This window comes from Orcinus orca, chromosome 6 (assembly GCF_937001465.1).
Source record: "Orcinus orca chromosome 6, mOrcOrc1.1, whole genome shotgun sequence".
In the NCBI taxonomy this organism is placed as follows: Eukaryota; Metazoa; Chordata; class Mammalia; order Artiodactyla; family Delphinidae; genus Orcinus; species Orcinus orca.
This window is the reverse complement of record NC_064564.1, coordinates 62,230,755-62,245,500: the sequence shown is the minus strand read 5'-3', so window position 1 is coordinate 62,245,500 and position 14,746 is coordinate 62,230,755. Positions and strand designations below refer to the sequence as shown.

At 39.0% G+C, this 14,746-nt stretch overlaps 1 protein-coding gene across 24 annotated transcripts in view; it reads right to left on the bottom strand.

Moving 5' to 3' along the window:
• PTPRD (protein tyrosine phosphatase receptor type D) overlaps positions 1–14,746 on the bottom strand; it is a 2,143,853-nt gene that overhangs the window by 414,318 nt on the left and 1,714,789 nt on the right. For all 24 annotated transcript variants that reach the window (XM_049711289.1, XM_049711292.1, XM_049711307.1 and 21 more), the window contains one exon: positions 7,560–7,726. In XM_049711289.1, coding sequence (XP_049567246.1) covers positions 7,560–7,623 — 64 coding nt within the window. In that variant the 5' untranslated portion in view covers positions 7,624–7,726. The remainder of the gene's footprint in view (positions 1–7,559; positions 7,727–14,746) is intronic.

Genomic DNA, 14,746 nt, shown 5'->3' with positions numbered 1-14,746 from the left:
GTAGTTTAGTTAATGTCTATTCATCCATCAGGTGCTAGCTCAAAAATCATTCCCTCAAAGCTATACATGTGATCTAACTTAACAGAACTACACCTTTACAAAAATATATTGATGTAAAAGCTAGTAAAATCTGTAGTTAGTTAATAGTATCATACTAATATTGATTTCCTGATGTTGATAATGTAATGTTATTACATAATATATCATTACTGGGGAAATATGGGTGAAAGGTACTTGGGAAATTCCTGTACAATTTTTACTTCTTTCAAGTCTAAAATTATTTCACAATAAACAAGAAATAAATTGCTCCTTCATAACGTTTTTTATTGCTCTTCTGAATAGTTGAGACACTAACCTCCCTATTCTCTTCCCTCAAAACATTTATCACAGTTAGAAAGTATGAACGTTTTGAGATTAATGTTAAATATTTGTCTATCCCACTAGAGTTTAAGCCCTCTAGGGGCAGGGATCATATCTCTTTATCTCACCATTGTATATCCAGTAGTTACCTCAATGCTTGACACAGGAAATGTGTCCAATAAACACTTACTAGAGGGAGTATTAAATACACAAATGTGTCAATCAGTCAATGCCCTTTGGAGGCATAATTGCATACATAATGATACATATTTACATTTTTAAAAGATACTGCTCAAATCATAAAGTTAATGGGATCATCAATGTCCACAGAGATCTAAACATGGATGCTTCTAATTTGGAAATGATGCAAGTTGATGAGAAAAAAGCAAAAGCACAACTTTTAGTGAATATTTAATCCTATTATTCAAAATGCTTTGCGAGTTCTCTAATCCTTATGATAACCATATCAAGTGTGTGCCATTTTCCATCTTCATTTTACAGATGAGAGGCACATAGAGATTTGTAACTTGCACATGGTCAGAACATCTATACTGCAGAGGCAGGATCTGAACATGGGTACAAGTCCATATTCTTAAGCGCTACTTCCTGCCTGGAGATAAAATCTGAGAATATTGCTTGAGAGAGTTCTGAAAAGTGAGCTATGAATTCTGAAAGTAGATTACAAGCTGGTGTCAGACCACACTTTTTTAAATCTTTATATCCCTACCATTATGCACAAAGCTTTCCATGTAGCAGGCACACGTGATCACACACACACACACACACACACACACACACACACTGTTACTGGTTTCACGAATGAATAAATAAATCTAAAGCAAACTGAGGAAAAGAGAAAAAGCAAAATTATAAGTAAGAGAATTGGTTTCCACCCGATCACTAGTACTTCTCTCTTTGATTCTTTATTTCAAGTTGGACACTGGTTGGGGGTTTTCTGAATTTACTGAAGCAGGACAACATAGGCAGAAGAGGGCGGGCTCCCAACCAAGTCAAACTTACTCGAAATGAATCAGGTAAATAGCAGCTACGTCAGGAAAATTGAAGAAACTAAGAATATGATGGGAAAGAAATGAGGAAATCATAGAACAGTATAATCAAATATCACCAGGCTATTAGCAATAACAAGAAGTAATTCACCGATATTTCAGATATCGTTCTATCCTTCAAGCTTAGGGCCCTCATCGCAAACAGAGATCAGAGATAACAAATATATCATTCTTTGGTTTTTCTTAGAAAAAGCAAGTCCCTCTATACACAATAAAATGCTTTGAAGTGTACACATGTGTTGATTATGTGACATATTCTTAACCTTACTAGATAGGTACAGCTCTGCTGGGAGCAATTAATTCAGAAAGCTACAGAAAACTCTGCAATGGGACCAAAGGATCAGTAAAATAGCTGGAATATTTTTCTTGCTGTAGACAGCTGGATTCTGCTAATTTTGCTACTTTAAAGTGAGGGGAGGAAGGAGGAGGGAGCAGTAATGTTTTTATTTTGCCACACCTCTGTAAATTCAGATAAAAGGAAAACAAGGAAGGCATTGATAAGCATGGAAAAATGAACTGGCTTTCTTCCTGCTCTCCTCAATGAGCACATCTATTCTAACTGGCCTGAAGGAACCAGAACACTTTTCATTCAGGTGACATATACCAAAGAGAATCTAACCAGAGAGCTGGATTAAGCAGCAGTTTACCTTTTCATTTTTAAATAGCTTTATTGGAATATGATTCACACACATACAGATCACCCATTTAAAGTGTCCAATTCAATGGTATTTAGTATGTTTGTACCCAGTTAGTACCATCACCCCAATCTCATTTTAGAACGTTTCGTTTTCATCATCCCAAGCAATTTACCTTTTAAAAGTTGATTGAATGGTCTGTGATCTAAGTACATACATACATACGTGAATACATACATCACACATACCTAAACACTCGTAATCTAAAAAAAAAAACTAAAGGACATTTTTGATGATCTATGAATGTTCTCATTGTGAAATGGCCCTGTCTACTGGGAGGAATGCATTTTGATGACATAAGAAAGACAGTCTTTCCATTCCTAACTTCATTTTGGAGGTCTAACTTCTTGACAGGCTGCTTCTTGGAAGTGATTTCGGCAGAACGCAAAAGGAATCATTTGCCCTGCCCTTCAATCTAATCATTTTCCTTTTCTTTAATTTTGTTTTCTGAAGAATAATTTCTGGCCATAGCAAAAGCCACTCACTTTCTTCCTTACCTTGTTTACCTCCATCTCCAGCCTACTGGACCAGTGTCCCATGTGTTTCTGTATGTGCTTACAGTAAACATCTATAGCTCCTCCCTCAGAGCAGCTCAAGAAAATTCACTACAGGAAGCAACAAAACAGGAAGATGGAAACGCTTTCCATTATCCATTAGACCCAAGAAAATTAACTTTAAATTGGTTATTTCCTAAGCTTGAAAAAGCAGATATGCTTCATATTATTCCCTCTTCGTCTTCAGATTAACTCCTGGGACAAGAGTTTATAAGAATCTCCTATGTGTAGAACTTTTTATAGGGAAGCAAGCTGGGGACTTTAACACGCTGCAGGAAAATATGGTTTATCAACTGTCCAAATTTTGATGATCTGTATCAAATTAAATAATGTTAGCACAGTACCTAAACTCAAGTACTCAATAAAAATGTTGGCTGAATGTTTTTGAATAATGATAGATAACATTTATTAAATATCTACCATGTGTTATCTGCTGATCTGTGTTTTACATTAACTCATTTAGTCCTCATAAAACCCAAGAGTAGGCCCTACACTATACCATCACCATCATCACTCATCACCCACATTTTTAAGATAGGAAAACTCAGAGAAAGAGCATGAGGCATCATGCTCCAGATTACAAAAACACAGCCAGAATTTAAAACCAGACTCTGCTTTCAGAGCTTACTTTATTAACCATTACCCTATGCTGCCCACCAGAAAACAAGTAAGGGAAAAATGGTTAACTTACAACATTGATGTCAGTCTGCTCTCTAATGCCAAAGAAATAAAGTTCCATTGGATAGAGTGATATACTACCAGAGGGGGAATAAAAGAAACCTAATTGCTTTCACATAGGGCAGAAATATAGTGAGTAGATGGGGACTACAGCGAGGTTCCTTCACAATAAGGATGGAAAATGAGGGTGTGTTCACCATCTGAGACAGAAAAATGGCAAAAAGCAACAGAAAAAGGATGAACTCAACCATTTTAGGAATTCAACTATCAAGAGCTGTGTTTATAATGAAGATCCAGTAAACACTCAGGTCCAATGACAGTGGCCAAAAAGCATAAACTCAGGTCTAGAATGTAAGTGATTTCATCATAGTGAAACCAGTTTGATAAAAGAATGTACTAACAGCAGATTCTTGGCCTGTATTTAGTTGAAAAACAAAAAAAGAAAAGAAAAGAAAAAGGACTGGTAAATAGCAAACTAAAGCTACATAAAATTACCAGAAACTATCACGAAAACTCAGTCAAAAGAAAAATATTGGGCTTCCCTGGTGGCGCAGTGGTTGAGGGTCTGCCTGCCGACGCAGGGGACACGAGTTCGTGCCCCGGTCCAGGAAGATCCCACATGCCGCGGAGCGGCTGGGCCCGTGAGCCAGGGACGCTGAGCCTGCACGTCCGGAGCCTGTGCTCCACAACGGGAGAGGTCACAGCAGTGAGAGGCCCACGTACCGCAAAAAAAAAAAAAAAAAAAAATTACCCCAGGATTATATTAATATAATACAATCTAAATTCATCTAGAATTTGCATGCACAGCATCACTGAATTGACCTCAGTCAAACCACTATGGAAAACTGGTTAGCCTGGCACGAGGAAGGGCTACTCCTAGCGTTCAAACTGAAGTCACACTTGACTCCTCCCCGGGACCACAGCTCTACCATGTGTATGTGCATTCAAGAAGCAATGAGAGACATCATTTCGAGCACTCCAGACTTAGGAACAAAAAGAAATAGGATCCATGCACACATCTAGCCTTTTGAAATAATAGTGGAGATCGGCAGGGCACTTCAAATGGGCAATGGCAAAGACTATAATTTTCTGCTAAAGGGATATTATCACAATTTTTCAACCTGGGTTTGAACCAAGGTTCGTGAGAGCTCTTCTACCTAATGCGACTTCACACCAGCACTTTTCTATGGTGTTCCACACAGCGGATTGTAAGCCTCACTCCTCAGCTCTGCAGAGTTAATCGTTTCAAGAGGCAGTGAGCTGAACACACTAAGTTAACATGGCACCCTAGAGTGGCTTCTTCCCACTCCCCACCTGCATATCATCCTCTTCTTCAAAAGAGAGCAACATTAAAAAAAAAAAATATTCCCATAGTTCTTGAGTGGCTAAGCTACTATTAAAGTCTGAAACATAACTCCTGATCCCTTGTATGAATACAAAATACACTTAGGTAAAAGAAAAAAAAAAAATATATATGGCTAGATGTGCTAATGAAAGTGTAGGGAAACAAATCAGTGACCCAGTTGATACAAGCCTGAGAAATATCATCTTTCTATGATGGTGAAGAAATCAAATTTTTCTTCAGTGCTACTTGTATCCTGATTTTTTAGGGTTTTAAGAGAAGTTAATGGCACAATTTAATGGGTTACAATCTAAATCCTATTTCATCAATTGTTCTTTAAACATTCTTAGTGGCTAAAATCATATCTCAGACCCTACCATGTGCTTTCATGTACCAGGAATATCCTCGAGTACATTACTAAGGGATGTTCTTTCTTCTTTTAAAATGTACCTTAAAAAATATGGCTAATTTTTCCTCTTTCCCCAGGAATGCTCAGGTTACATATGCTATTCAGCAATGCCAAATGAATCTGTTAAAGGGAAAATATCCTGAAGTAAGGTTGAGGAGATAGGGCAAAACCAAACAAAATTAATTTGGCAAAGAAGAAGCCTCTCCCTCTTTGTAGCTGCAAAGGGAAAAGTGAGAGAGAAGGGATTCTTTTCCAGGTTACATCTTGAGGTTGAAAACTGCTATCATGTAAATATATAACACGGTAAATATCTTAATTTAACTAACAATCGCTAATTCACTCAGGCCTTTGTTATTTCTTGCTTAAGACTCTATTGGATAAGAAATGGATGAAAGAGTAGAAGAGAAAGAGAAGGGGACGAGCAAGAGGAGGAGCAGGTGATGATCATTTATAGTCTAGATTGTTTTTAAACCATAATTTTAAATTTTAGGGCTTCCCTGGTGGCACAGTGGTTAAGAATCCACCTGACACTGCAGGGGACATGGGTTCCAGCCCTGATCCGGGAAGATCCCACATGCCACAGAGCAACTAAGCCCACGCGCCACAACTACTGAGCCTTCGCACCGTAACTACTGAAGCCCACACATCTAGAGCCCACGCTCTGCAACAAGAGAAGCCACCGCAACAAGAAGCCCGCGCACCGCAACGAAGAGTAGCCCCCGCTCGCAGCAACTAGAGAAAGCCCGCGCGCAGCAATGAAGACCCAAAGCAGCCAAAAATAAATAAAAATAATTAATTAATTTTTTTAAAAAAAGTACACATAATTTAAAAGTTTAAAAGTACTTGTTCCTCAATGCTTGATATCTGTCTGCCACTTTCCACCAGAGAATTAAGCAAAAGCAAAGCTTCTCAGTAAGAGAATATGCTTACTCATCTGGAAGGATAACTTCATGAATATATGATAATTAGATCTAATAACTTTAAGAAAATCCCTAACTGAGATCTGATATTAAAGTCAGGTCCCACGGCCTTTTGCCGAAAGCTAACAATTGTAAAACAACTTACTTTTTCACTCTAGCCAAAACTGAAAAATAAAGCCATATGCCTGATTTCTTTAAAACACTCAATTTAGATTTCAACTTTAAAATACATTTTGACATAAACGGCTTTTAACACAAGCATCTTTCATTTGGGTCTTTTCCCAGTTAATTATTTGCTGGCATTGTACTCGAAATTCCTTGGCTTCACCTTAAACCCACACTCCCAAGTGCTAATTAGGAGACTATATACATTATTAACCAGAAAATGTTGTGCTTAAAACATGCATGTTCCATATGTATCCTATTATTAACAGTATTCCTTTCACTCCTGGAAAGCTCTCTTTAAAAAATAGAGCCCTATTTAAACAAAGAAATGGGCTGCCATTGAGGAAATTCTTGTTGAAATGCAATTAACAGGTAAGGGCCAACATGACACAGGATCCTTGTCTTCGAAACATCTTTAACATGAATCAAATTTAATCTCACTGAAATAGTCAGTGGAGGGAAAAGGTAATGACTGCAGACGTTACACATTTTAATAGTACCAAGGGGACTCCCGAAGAGAATGGCTGACTCTCATATGAGTTAAACCATTACTCGGGACCAGACGTGTTGGTAACTACAAGCCAGAGACATGCCTTTTTCCAGTACTGCCTCTTCCAAAAAATCCAAAGGACAGATGGGAAAAGAAACGTATGTAAACAAGGTAGGCCTAATGATTTCCTAATTACAAAGGAGATGGGATCTTCTCATTAATTGGCAAGCTAATTGACCACAATCTCAGTTTCACAAATTGAGTCCAATAATCCAAACTTTGGGGTCTGTACTCCACAGAATTCTCCTCACACTTCCACACCCTTCATCCAGCCACAAAGTTGTCAGTTCTGCTTGATTTCTTTGAATACTGTACTCCACGACAGCTGTCGGAAACGGTACATTAGAACAGCTGCTGTGACAGCTACAAGGGCTTGGAAGTTTAATTGGGCTCAATGTGACATTGCACATTTTTCTAAACACAGAAATAGCCACAAAACTAAAGAAATTTCTAATGGGTCTGAGCAATATTTACTTATTGGCACCACCAACTGGTTAATCCCAGTTTGCGTTGTATCATTGGTCTCATAATACCTTTTGCTACTGGGCTGGTAAGAGTATCAAAAAAAAGAAAGAAAAAAAGAAAGGCAAAACATTAGGAGCGGTTAGATGCACAAGAAAAAGGGCATTAAGACAGAGAGGAAATGGTAAGCAAGCCATGTCAATAATCTCTTTGAAAGGCTGGCTGGTAGCCAAGGAGGATCCCACAGGGTCTCAGGATTTACTTCCAAAGGAAACATATTCAGAGGCCCTGAGCGTGGTGACAACTGCAAACAAAACCACTCATTATAGCCCCCTAGAGAATGGGAGAATGGCTTACTCTCAGCATCCGCGTGGAGGAAGAAGGCAAGGAACAGCAGCAGCGGCCTGGCTACGTGCACCATCCTGCAGCTCGGCACCAGCACACACTGGCAGCTTGGAATCACTGCCGCAGAAGCCGCAGCGAGCCGGACCGATCTGAAATTTCAGCTGGAACACCTTCAGAGCCTGTAGAGGGAGAGGTAAAGAAAAGAAAGGGAAGAAAACACAAAGACACTTAGACTCTCATTCTTCTCCCCTTGTTCCATCACAACCACCACGAGAGATGCAAAACACTGTTGATACACCATAAATGGGAACCATGACACCTCTGGATGAGGAAGCACACAACCTGGTTTGTGAAATGGGACTCCCCAGGCTGACCTTGCTCCCATGCTCAGGCCACCCTGAAGCCAACCCCTCTAGAGAATTTCACTCTCTGCTCATGCCACCTTTTGGGCAACGTTCTATGAGAAGAACCTGTCACTTCTTATGAAATATTACATGACTACTTGGATGGAAGAAAGTCCATCAATGCTACAAGCAAGATTTAAGAGAAGTTCCACCATGCAGGATAAAAGTCTATTATTGGCAGAATAATGGAAGTTGCTTTCCTGGCACCAGGTGAAATCTGCTAATTCAACTTCTCCAGCTAAACAGTAGAGGTTAGAATTTTTTACACCAGCACATTTGGCTTCTTCCCTGAAGACGCATCACATTTGAGTCTAGTTTGGCTTCAATAAGTCAAAACAATAGCTAGCAAAAGCCACTTTGACTTACAGGATTTTTATATGCCTCCTGGGCAATGGCTTAGGTTTCTCAACTTTCTATGTAAAATCAATAAGCCACAGCCTGTTTTCGGAGAGCCTACTGCGTGCAAGACATCAGAGTTGCTACACAGCACTTAGTGTCGCAAGATACAAAAATGAGTCCGAGTCCGTCCTCTGTGACTTTCCAGTTTGGGAGGGAAAATAATACAGGCACATTGGATGACTAGGACAAGTTAATACGTGATTAGTGCCAGGAAGGAAAGCCAAATAATGCCATGAAATTCAGGATTAGGAATGACATCATGGAAAAAGCGGCGTCTCCAACTGGGCCTTAGAGTACAGGCAGAATTTTACAAAAAGAAAGGAAAGGCATTCCAGGAATTCTATACAAAGGCAGGGCAGTGAAACGGGAGCTTTGGCAAAGGTGAGTTGCCTGGTTGGCCTGAAGCAGGGCTTCCCAAATATCTATATGCATCAGAACCACCAGGAAGGCTTGTAACTGGGCACCCATCCACCAGAGTTTGTGATTCAGGAGGTCTGTGCTGGGGGTCCAAGAACTTGCATTTCTAACAAGTTTCTGAGTGATGCCGATGGAGATGGTCCAGGGTCCACAATGAGACTACTGGGTTGGTGTGACGGATCCATTAAGAAACCACAAGAAGATGAGGCAAAAGAAAATGTCTCATGCTTTAGGTGTACTTCCTTATTAGCGTTTTTGGCTCTCTGCTATTTTTACCGTACTGTTTCATTTAAATTTCCTACATGCTAACTTCGTTTGTGCGATTGAAATAAAATTGCAGTATATTAAAAAAAAGAAAATGGCTCAGGCTTAAAAAATAATAGCTCATGGAGAGCCTTGGATGCCTCCCTAAGTCAACCAGCCTTTTTTTCAGCAAACCACAAAGGGAGCTATTTAATGTTTTGGAGCAGAAGAACAATATAGAATGAAGCTTTGAAAAGATTAACTGACAGCTGAATGTGGGATGATTTACAGAACACTATTATCAAGAGTCACAGGTAAGAAGTAACACAGACCATAAGAGTGATGGTGGTCCTGGTGGGAATGGAAAAGAATGGAAGTGATGACTGACTGGCTCCAAGCAATTTGAAGTATGGCTCTTGGGGTGATAAATGATAGTTCCTACAGAACCTTCAATAAATCTAGCACAACATTTTGTACAGAATAGGCTCTTAATAAAGAGAGAAAGAAAGGGCATATTTAATGTTACTGCTTTCTCTGTCACTGTGAGAAGAACTTGAGAATGACAATCAGAATTTGTTTGCCAATGAAACAGTATATCTTTAAGTTTTGCATCTAGGAATATCTGAAACACATAAAATTCTTGACACAAAATACTAGAGACATCCAGAAATAACCTAAAAACTTAAAATAACTTGCAGTTTAAAAATTATTGTTAATGCAGATACTATAGTGTGTCTTTTTTGAAACTAAGCTTGAGCATGAGAATAAAAATTTTTTTAAAAAGATATTATCTGGGCTTCCCTGGTGGTGCAGTGGTTGAGGGTCCGCCTGCCGATGCAGGGGACACGGGTTCGTGCCCCGGTCTGGGAAGATCCCACATGCCGCGGAGCAGCTGGGCCCGTGAGCCATGGCCGCTGAGCCTGCGCGTCCGGAGCCTGTGCTCCACAACGGGAGAGGCCACAGCAGTGAGAGGCCTTGTGTACCGCAAAAAAAAAAAAAAAAAAAAAAAAAAAAAAAGATATTATCTTTTTCATTACTATGAATGAATGGTGTGAACACAGGAAAGATAAAACTAAAAGGAGGGGGTATGACCGTTCTAATTACCATTCCACTAGATAGCCTTTTTTTCCTTTTGAACAGATTTGTAGGTGGCATGAAGAAGCAAATTGTACGTTGAAATGCATGTACTTGAAACCAAAAGCTAGCCAGCTGCTCCAAATCAGCTATTGTTATCTATCTCATCTGGAAAACAACTTATCAAGCAGTTCACAGCTATCAAATGTTAAAATTCTCCAAACTTTATAGAAGAAGTGCTAAAGGAATCAGCTCTCTCCCTCTCCCCCTTTCACTGCTCCCACCCTCGTGCCAGCATTTCAAATGACAGCAAAGTCCAGGAGACATCAGTCCTGTCAGACTCAATTTGTGTCTGTGCAAGCGTATCAGAGCCAACTGCTACATAATGACTCGATGCAATCACAGAGATGGAGATGTATGAAATGCTCTCTCAGGAAAGAGGTGACTTGGCTCTCCCCCTTCTCAACTGGAGCGCCATAAGAAGACTAAGTTCTTTCAAATGAACCTACAAATGTTACCTCTGACTTTAAACAGTGATAGGATCTAGAAATGAACGCAGATGTGAACATACCTATTTTTACTTAAATGGGCTATGCCCTTGGCCGAGATATGACAAAAGGAGATCAGAGGTGTAAAGATAAAACCAATTCTAGATGTTCATTCTGGCCAATCTCCACTCTGTATCTTGTTTATTACATAGAAACTTTGCCAAAAGGAAAATGCTGGCTTGTGTATTAGTAAGGTGGAATTTGAATTTTGGAACAAAAATGGGCAGTAGATTTTTAAGAAAACATTTTCAGTGAAAATAATGTGGTCCAGCAGTTAAGACTCTGCACTCCCAATGCAGGGGGCCCGGGTTCGATCCCTGGTCAGGGAACTAGATCCCACAACGAAGAGCCTGCATGCCGCAAGTAAAAGAGCCCACATGCTGCAACTAAAGAAAAAAAACATCCCACATGCTGCAACTAAAGAAAAAAAACATCCCACATGCCACAACTAAAGATCCCGCACTCCGCGATGAAGATCCCGCGTGCCGCAACTAAGACCCGGTGCAGCCAAATAAGTAAATAACGAATGTTTTTTTTAAAAAAAGGAAAAAGAAAAGAATGAGGATGAATGAATGTTATAAGTAGTTTCCTGTAGTTTCCAAACTACAATGTTATAAGTAGTTCCCTACCCTAAAGAAAGGGTAGCCAAGCACGCTGCAATGAAAAGGGCAAGAAAGGGGGTTTGGAGATACTAAAAGTACCATGGTTTAGCTTACATCATAAATTATTCTGCATTTGTGCAATAGCCCTCAGCAGGGGTTAACTCCGTGATTTTTATATACCTTGCCCTTTGTGTCTTTTATTAACTGGGACTGGCAGATAAAACAACCATCTAGATGAGCTAAAAATAATATTTAAAACTCTCTGATTTCTTATTGCTCACAGCACAAAGATGTTAACAATAGTTTTGTTGATTTCCAATCAGCTCAATATCTACTTTTCTATTTATGTACATGTGTGGTTAGAGAAACTAACAGCTCAGAGGGCCAGTGTGTGCAATCTCATTTGAAATGAAACAAGAAAAATACACTTGCCCTGAGTCTTATATCACTGCTTCAAGTGATCTGATTAGCTGACACCTAACTCTTTATCTTCAATTTAACATTGGAACCCTTTTCTATAATAAGTATATTTATATTCAAACTGATATGAATGTTTAAGGATTGTTTTCAGCTTTCTGTATTGTTGGTGTTTCTGTAGATTATGTTAACATAAGAGGAAAAAAAAAAAAAAAGGCTTTTCTTTTTAAAAAGATATCCTACAAGTCCCTTAGAGAAATGAGTGACTGTAGGTTTTTTGCAGGAAATGTGCAAAACGAGCATGGAACATCTTGCCATACCAGGAAGCAAGGAGGCTTTCAGGAACTACCAGGTTATATCCAAAAAGACGAGCCAAGGTGACGAGGCTTGGCTCCTACATCAGTCAAATGTAGGAAAATCTGAGTGGCAAAAAGAATAACAACTGCAATGAAATGGAACACATCACATTAAAATCCACGAGTTTGTAATCTTAAAAGTTATTTTTAAAAATTAATTGGTCAGTCTAGGAGAAAGGTAAAGAATCAAATCATTATTCTGAGAAGAGGGAGAGAAAGGGAAAGAACTAAGTTTTTTTCCAAAAAATCTCCGTAAGTACATTAAAAAAATACTGCTTTCACTAGATATCATTTATCCCTATACATCTTGCTTCTTTCTGTCTTAAAATAACCCTATACTTTCAATTCTAGACATCTTAGAAGCAACAATATGGTAATGATATATATGTTTCTTTCTTTCTTTTCTTTTTTTTTTTTTTTTTTTTTTGCGGTACGCGGCCTCTCACTGTTGCGGCCTCTCCCGTTGCCGAGCACAGGCTCCGGACGCGCAGGCTCAGCGGCCATGGCTCACGGGCCCAGCCGCTCCGCGGCATGTGGGATCTTCCCGGACCGGGGCACGAATCCGTGTCCCCTGCATCGGCAGGTGGACTCTCAACCACTGCGCCACCAGGGAAGCCCCTGGTAATGATATTTAACCTGAGCATATACCCATTAAGTTGGGGAGATGGTGTGGTAAGGAGGAAATCCCTAAATGCTGTGACTTCTTTTTATCAAACTCCCAAACCAATCAGGCCTCTATAAATCAGCTAGAACAGATTTCCAACTGTTTAAGAGAAAGAAAAAAAAAATTGTAGGGAGGATGTGCTACCAGGAAACTGATTTGTAAAAGAGACACAAGCAGGGCTGCTGTGGCCTGTAGTTTATAGCAAGCCCGGTAGAGACTTCTGATGGCGCCCTGTGAGTTTCCTGTGCCTTCAGCACACAGTTACAAGGACACAAAAAGAAAAGAGAAAACACAAATCAACTTTCAACATTTCACTTATTCACAAGAATTTTCCAAGAGAAGATAGTCCCCTAAACAGTTTATCATGGTCTAGGACAAGAATCCTCCGGCACTATCCAATCAAACTTTCTGCAGGATAGAAAGATTCTTTATCTGCACTAATAACTGACCACTGTAAACATAGCTAGTATAACTGGGGAAGTAAACATTGTCCTGTATTTAAGTTTAAGTTTAAATAGCCCCATGAGGATAGTGGGTGCCCCACTGGACAGCAGAGACCATAGCTTCATTTTTCAACAGCACTGAAGAGCACAGCTATAAACAAAGCCTACGTTTTCCGGGTTGTAAACTGAAACAATCAGGTGGGAATCCTGAGTCCATGTAGTCCTTGGCTTCCAAATAATTAGACTCTAAGGGTTCACTGGGTTAGGTGAGGAAACCCACTTAAGCTCTGGGTCACTTACTTCCCCATCCCTGACCCTCACACTGCCAAAAACAATCATTTCATTGTTTCAAACTACTTCATAAAATGTGGGAGATCAATGAGTGGTCAAGTGTGTAACCGGAAAATGTCCAAACAGAAACATTGTAATTAAAAGGAAAAAGATGGGTATTTCATTATCACAGCCAGAAGAGATGTATTCCCCACTATGAAAAGTCCCTGTTTGGGATATAATAGAAATGGGAACTTTGACAGCAAAGAAACACCACATTTCATAGACGGGAAAGGCAAGGATACCTCTACACATCCATATGACATTATGTGTATAATGCTTATGAAATGGCCACATTCAATTAATTAATATCAATGAGGAATATGGACAGTACATTCTTAAAGACATGCAGCACCGAAAGCCTCGACTATGGAAAACAGTGCTGAGATTAAAAAAGGGCAATAGAAGAATGTCATTAAATTAAACACATCCAATATACCTCTGAATCTAAAGACTACAAGGAATCTAAAGAATATAAGGAATTACTTTTATGAAATAAACTGAAAACTCCTTAAATTATACTCTTTCCCATAACAGCACATCATGTCAGAACTCTATTTTGCCCTAAACATGTTTTCATGACAATAAATTGGGAGAAAAAGAAAAACCCAGAGGGGGTTTATGAGATATTATGTATAAATACATAAAAATAAGTCAATCATCTCATTTTTGGCTTAGGCTAGGACTTAGTTTGAAGACAGCAGGTGACTGTAAGTACATGATAACTCTTTGGTGAAATCAACTGGATTATTAGAATAACTGAAGAGTAAAGCAATGCCTATCAATATGGATACGTTAAAGACTCTTCGTATGTTTAGTTCTGATACAAAGAGAGAAAAGCCAATGGTCTGAGTTTTCTATAATTCACTTTTCAAATTACTATTGGTAGAATCCCTGTAAGATTTCAAATAACTTTACCTTTGAGGCACCCATAAATATTAGTTACTTTCAGAAATGGCAAAATGACATTATTAACTTTGATCGTTTCTTTCTCCTTCAGGAAATAAAAATGAAGTATGCCATGAGAAATGAACAGATAGGGGGAAAAAAAACCTCTCATCTCTCTGTCTACCTATTTTTTCCCTTACAAACAGAAATATAATTCTGATTTGAAAAGTAGGATAGCTTTAGAAGAAGCATCTAATGTCTTTAAGTGATTATTGCGTGTGATAACTTCTATCCAGTTTTATACAACACTAGTGGAAACTTGCAATGGAAGTTAAAATACAAGTCTATTCAACATGCTGTTGGACTCTGTTATTTGTTCCATTCTTCCTAAAATACACTTTAAAACTCTGTTAT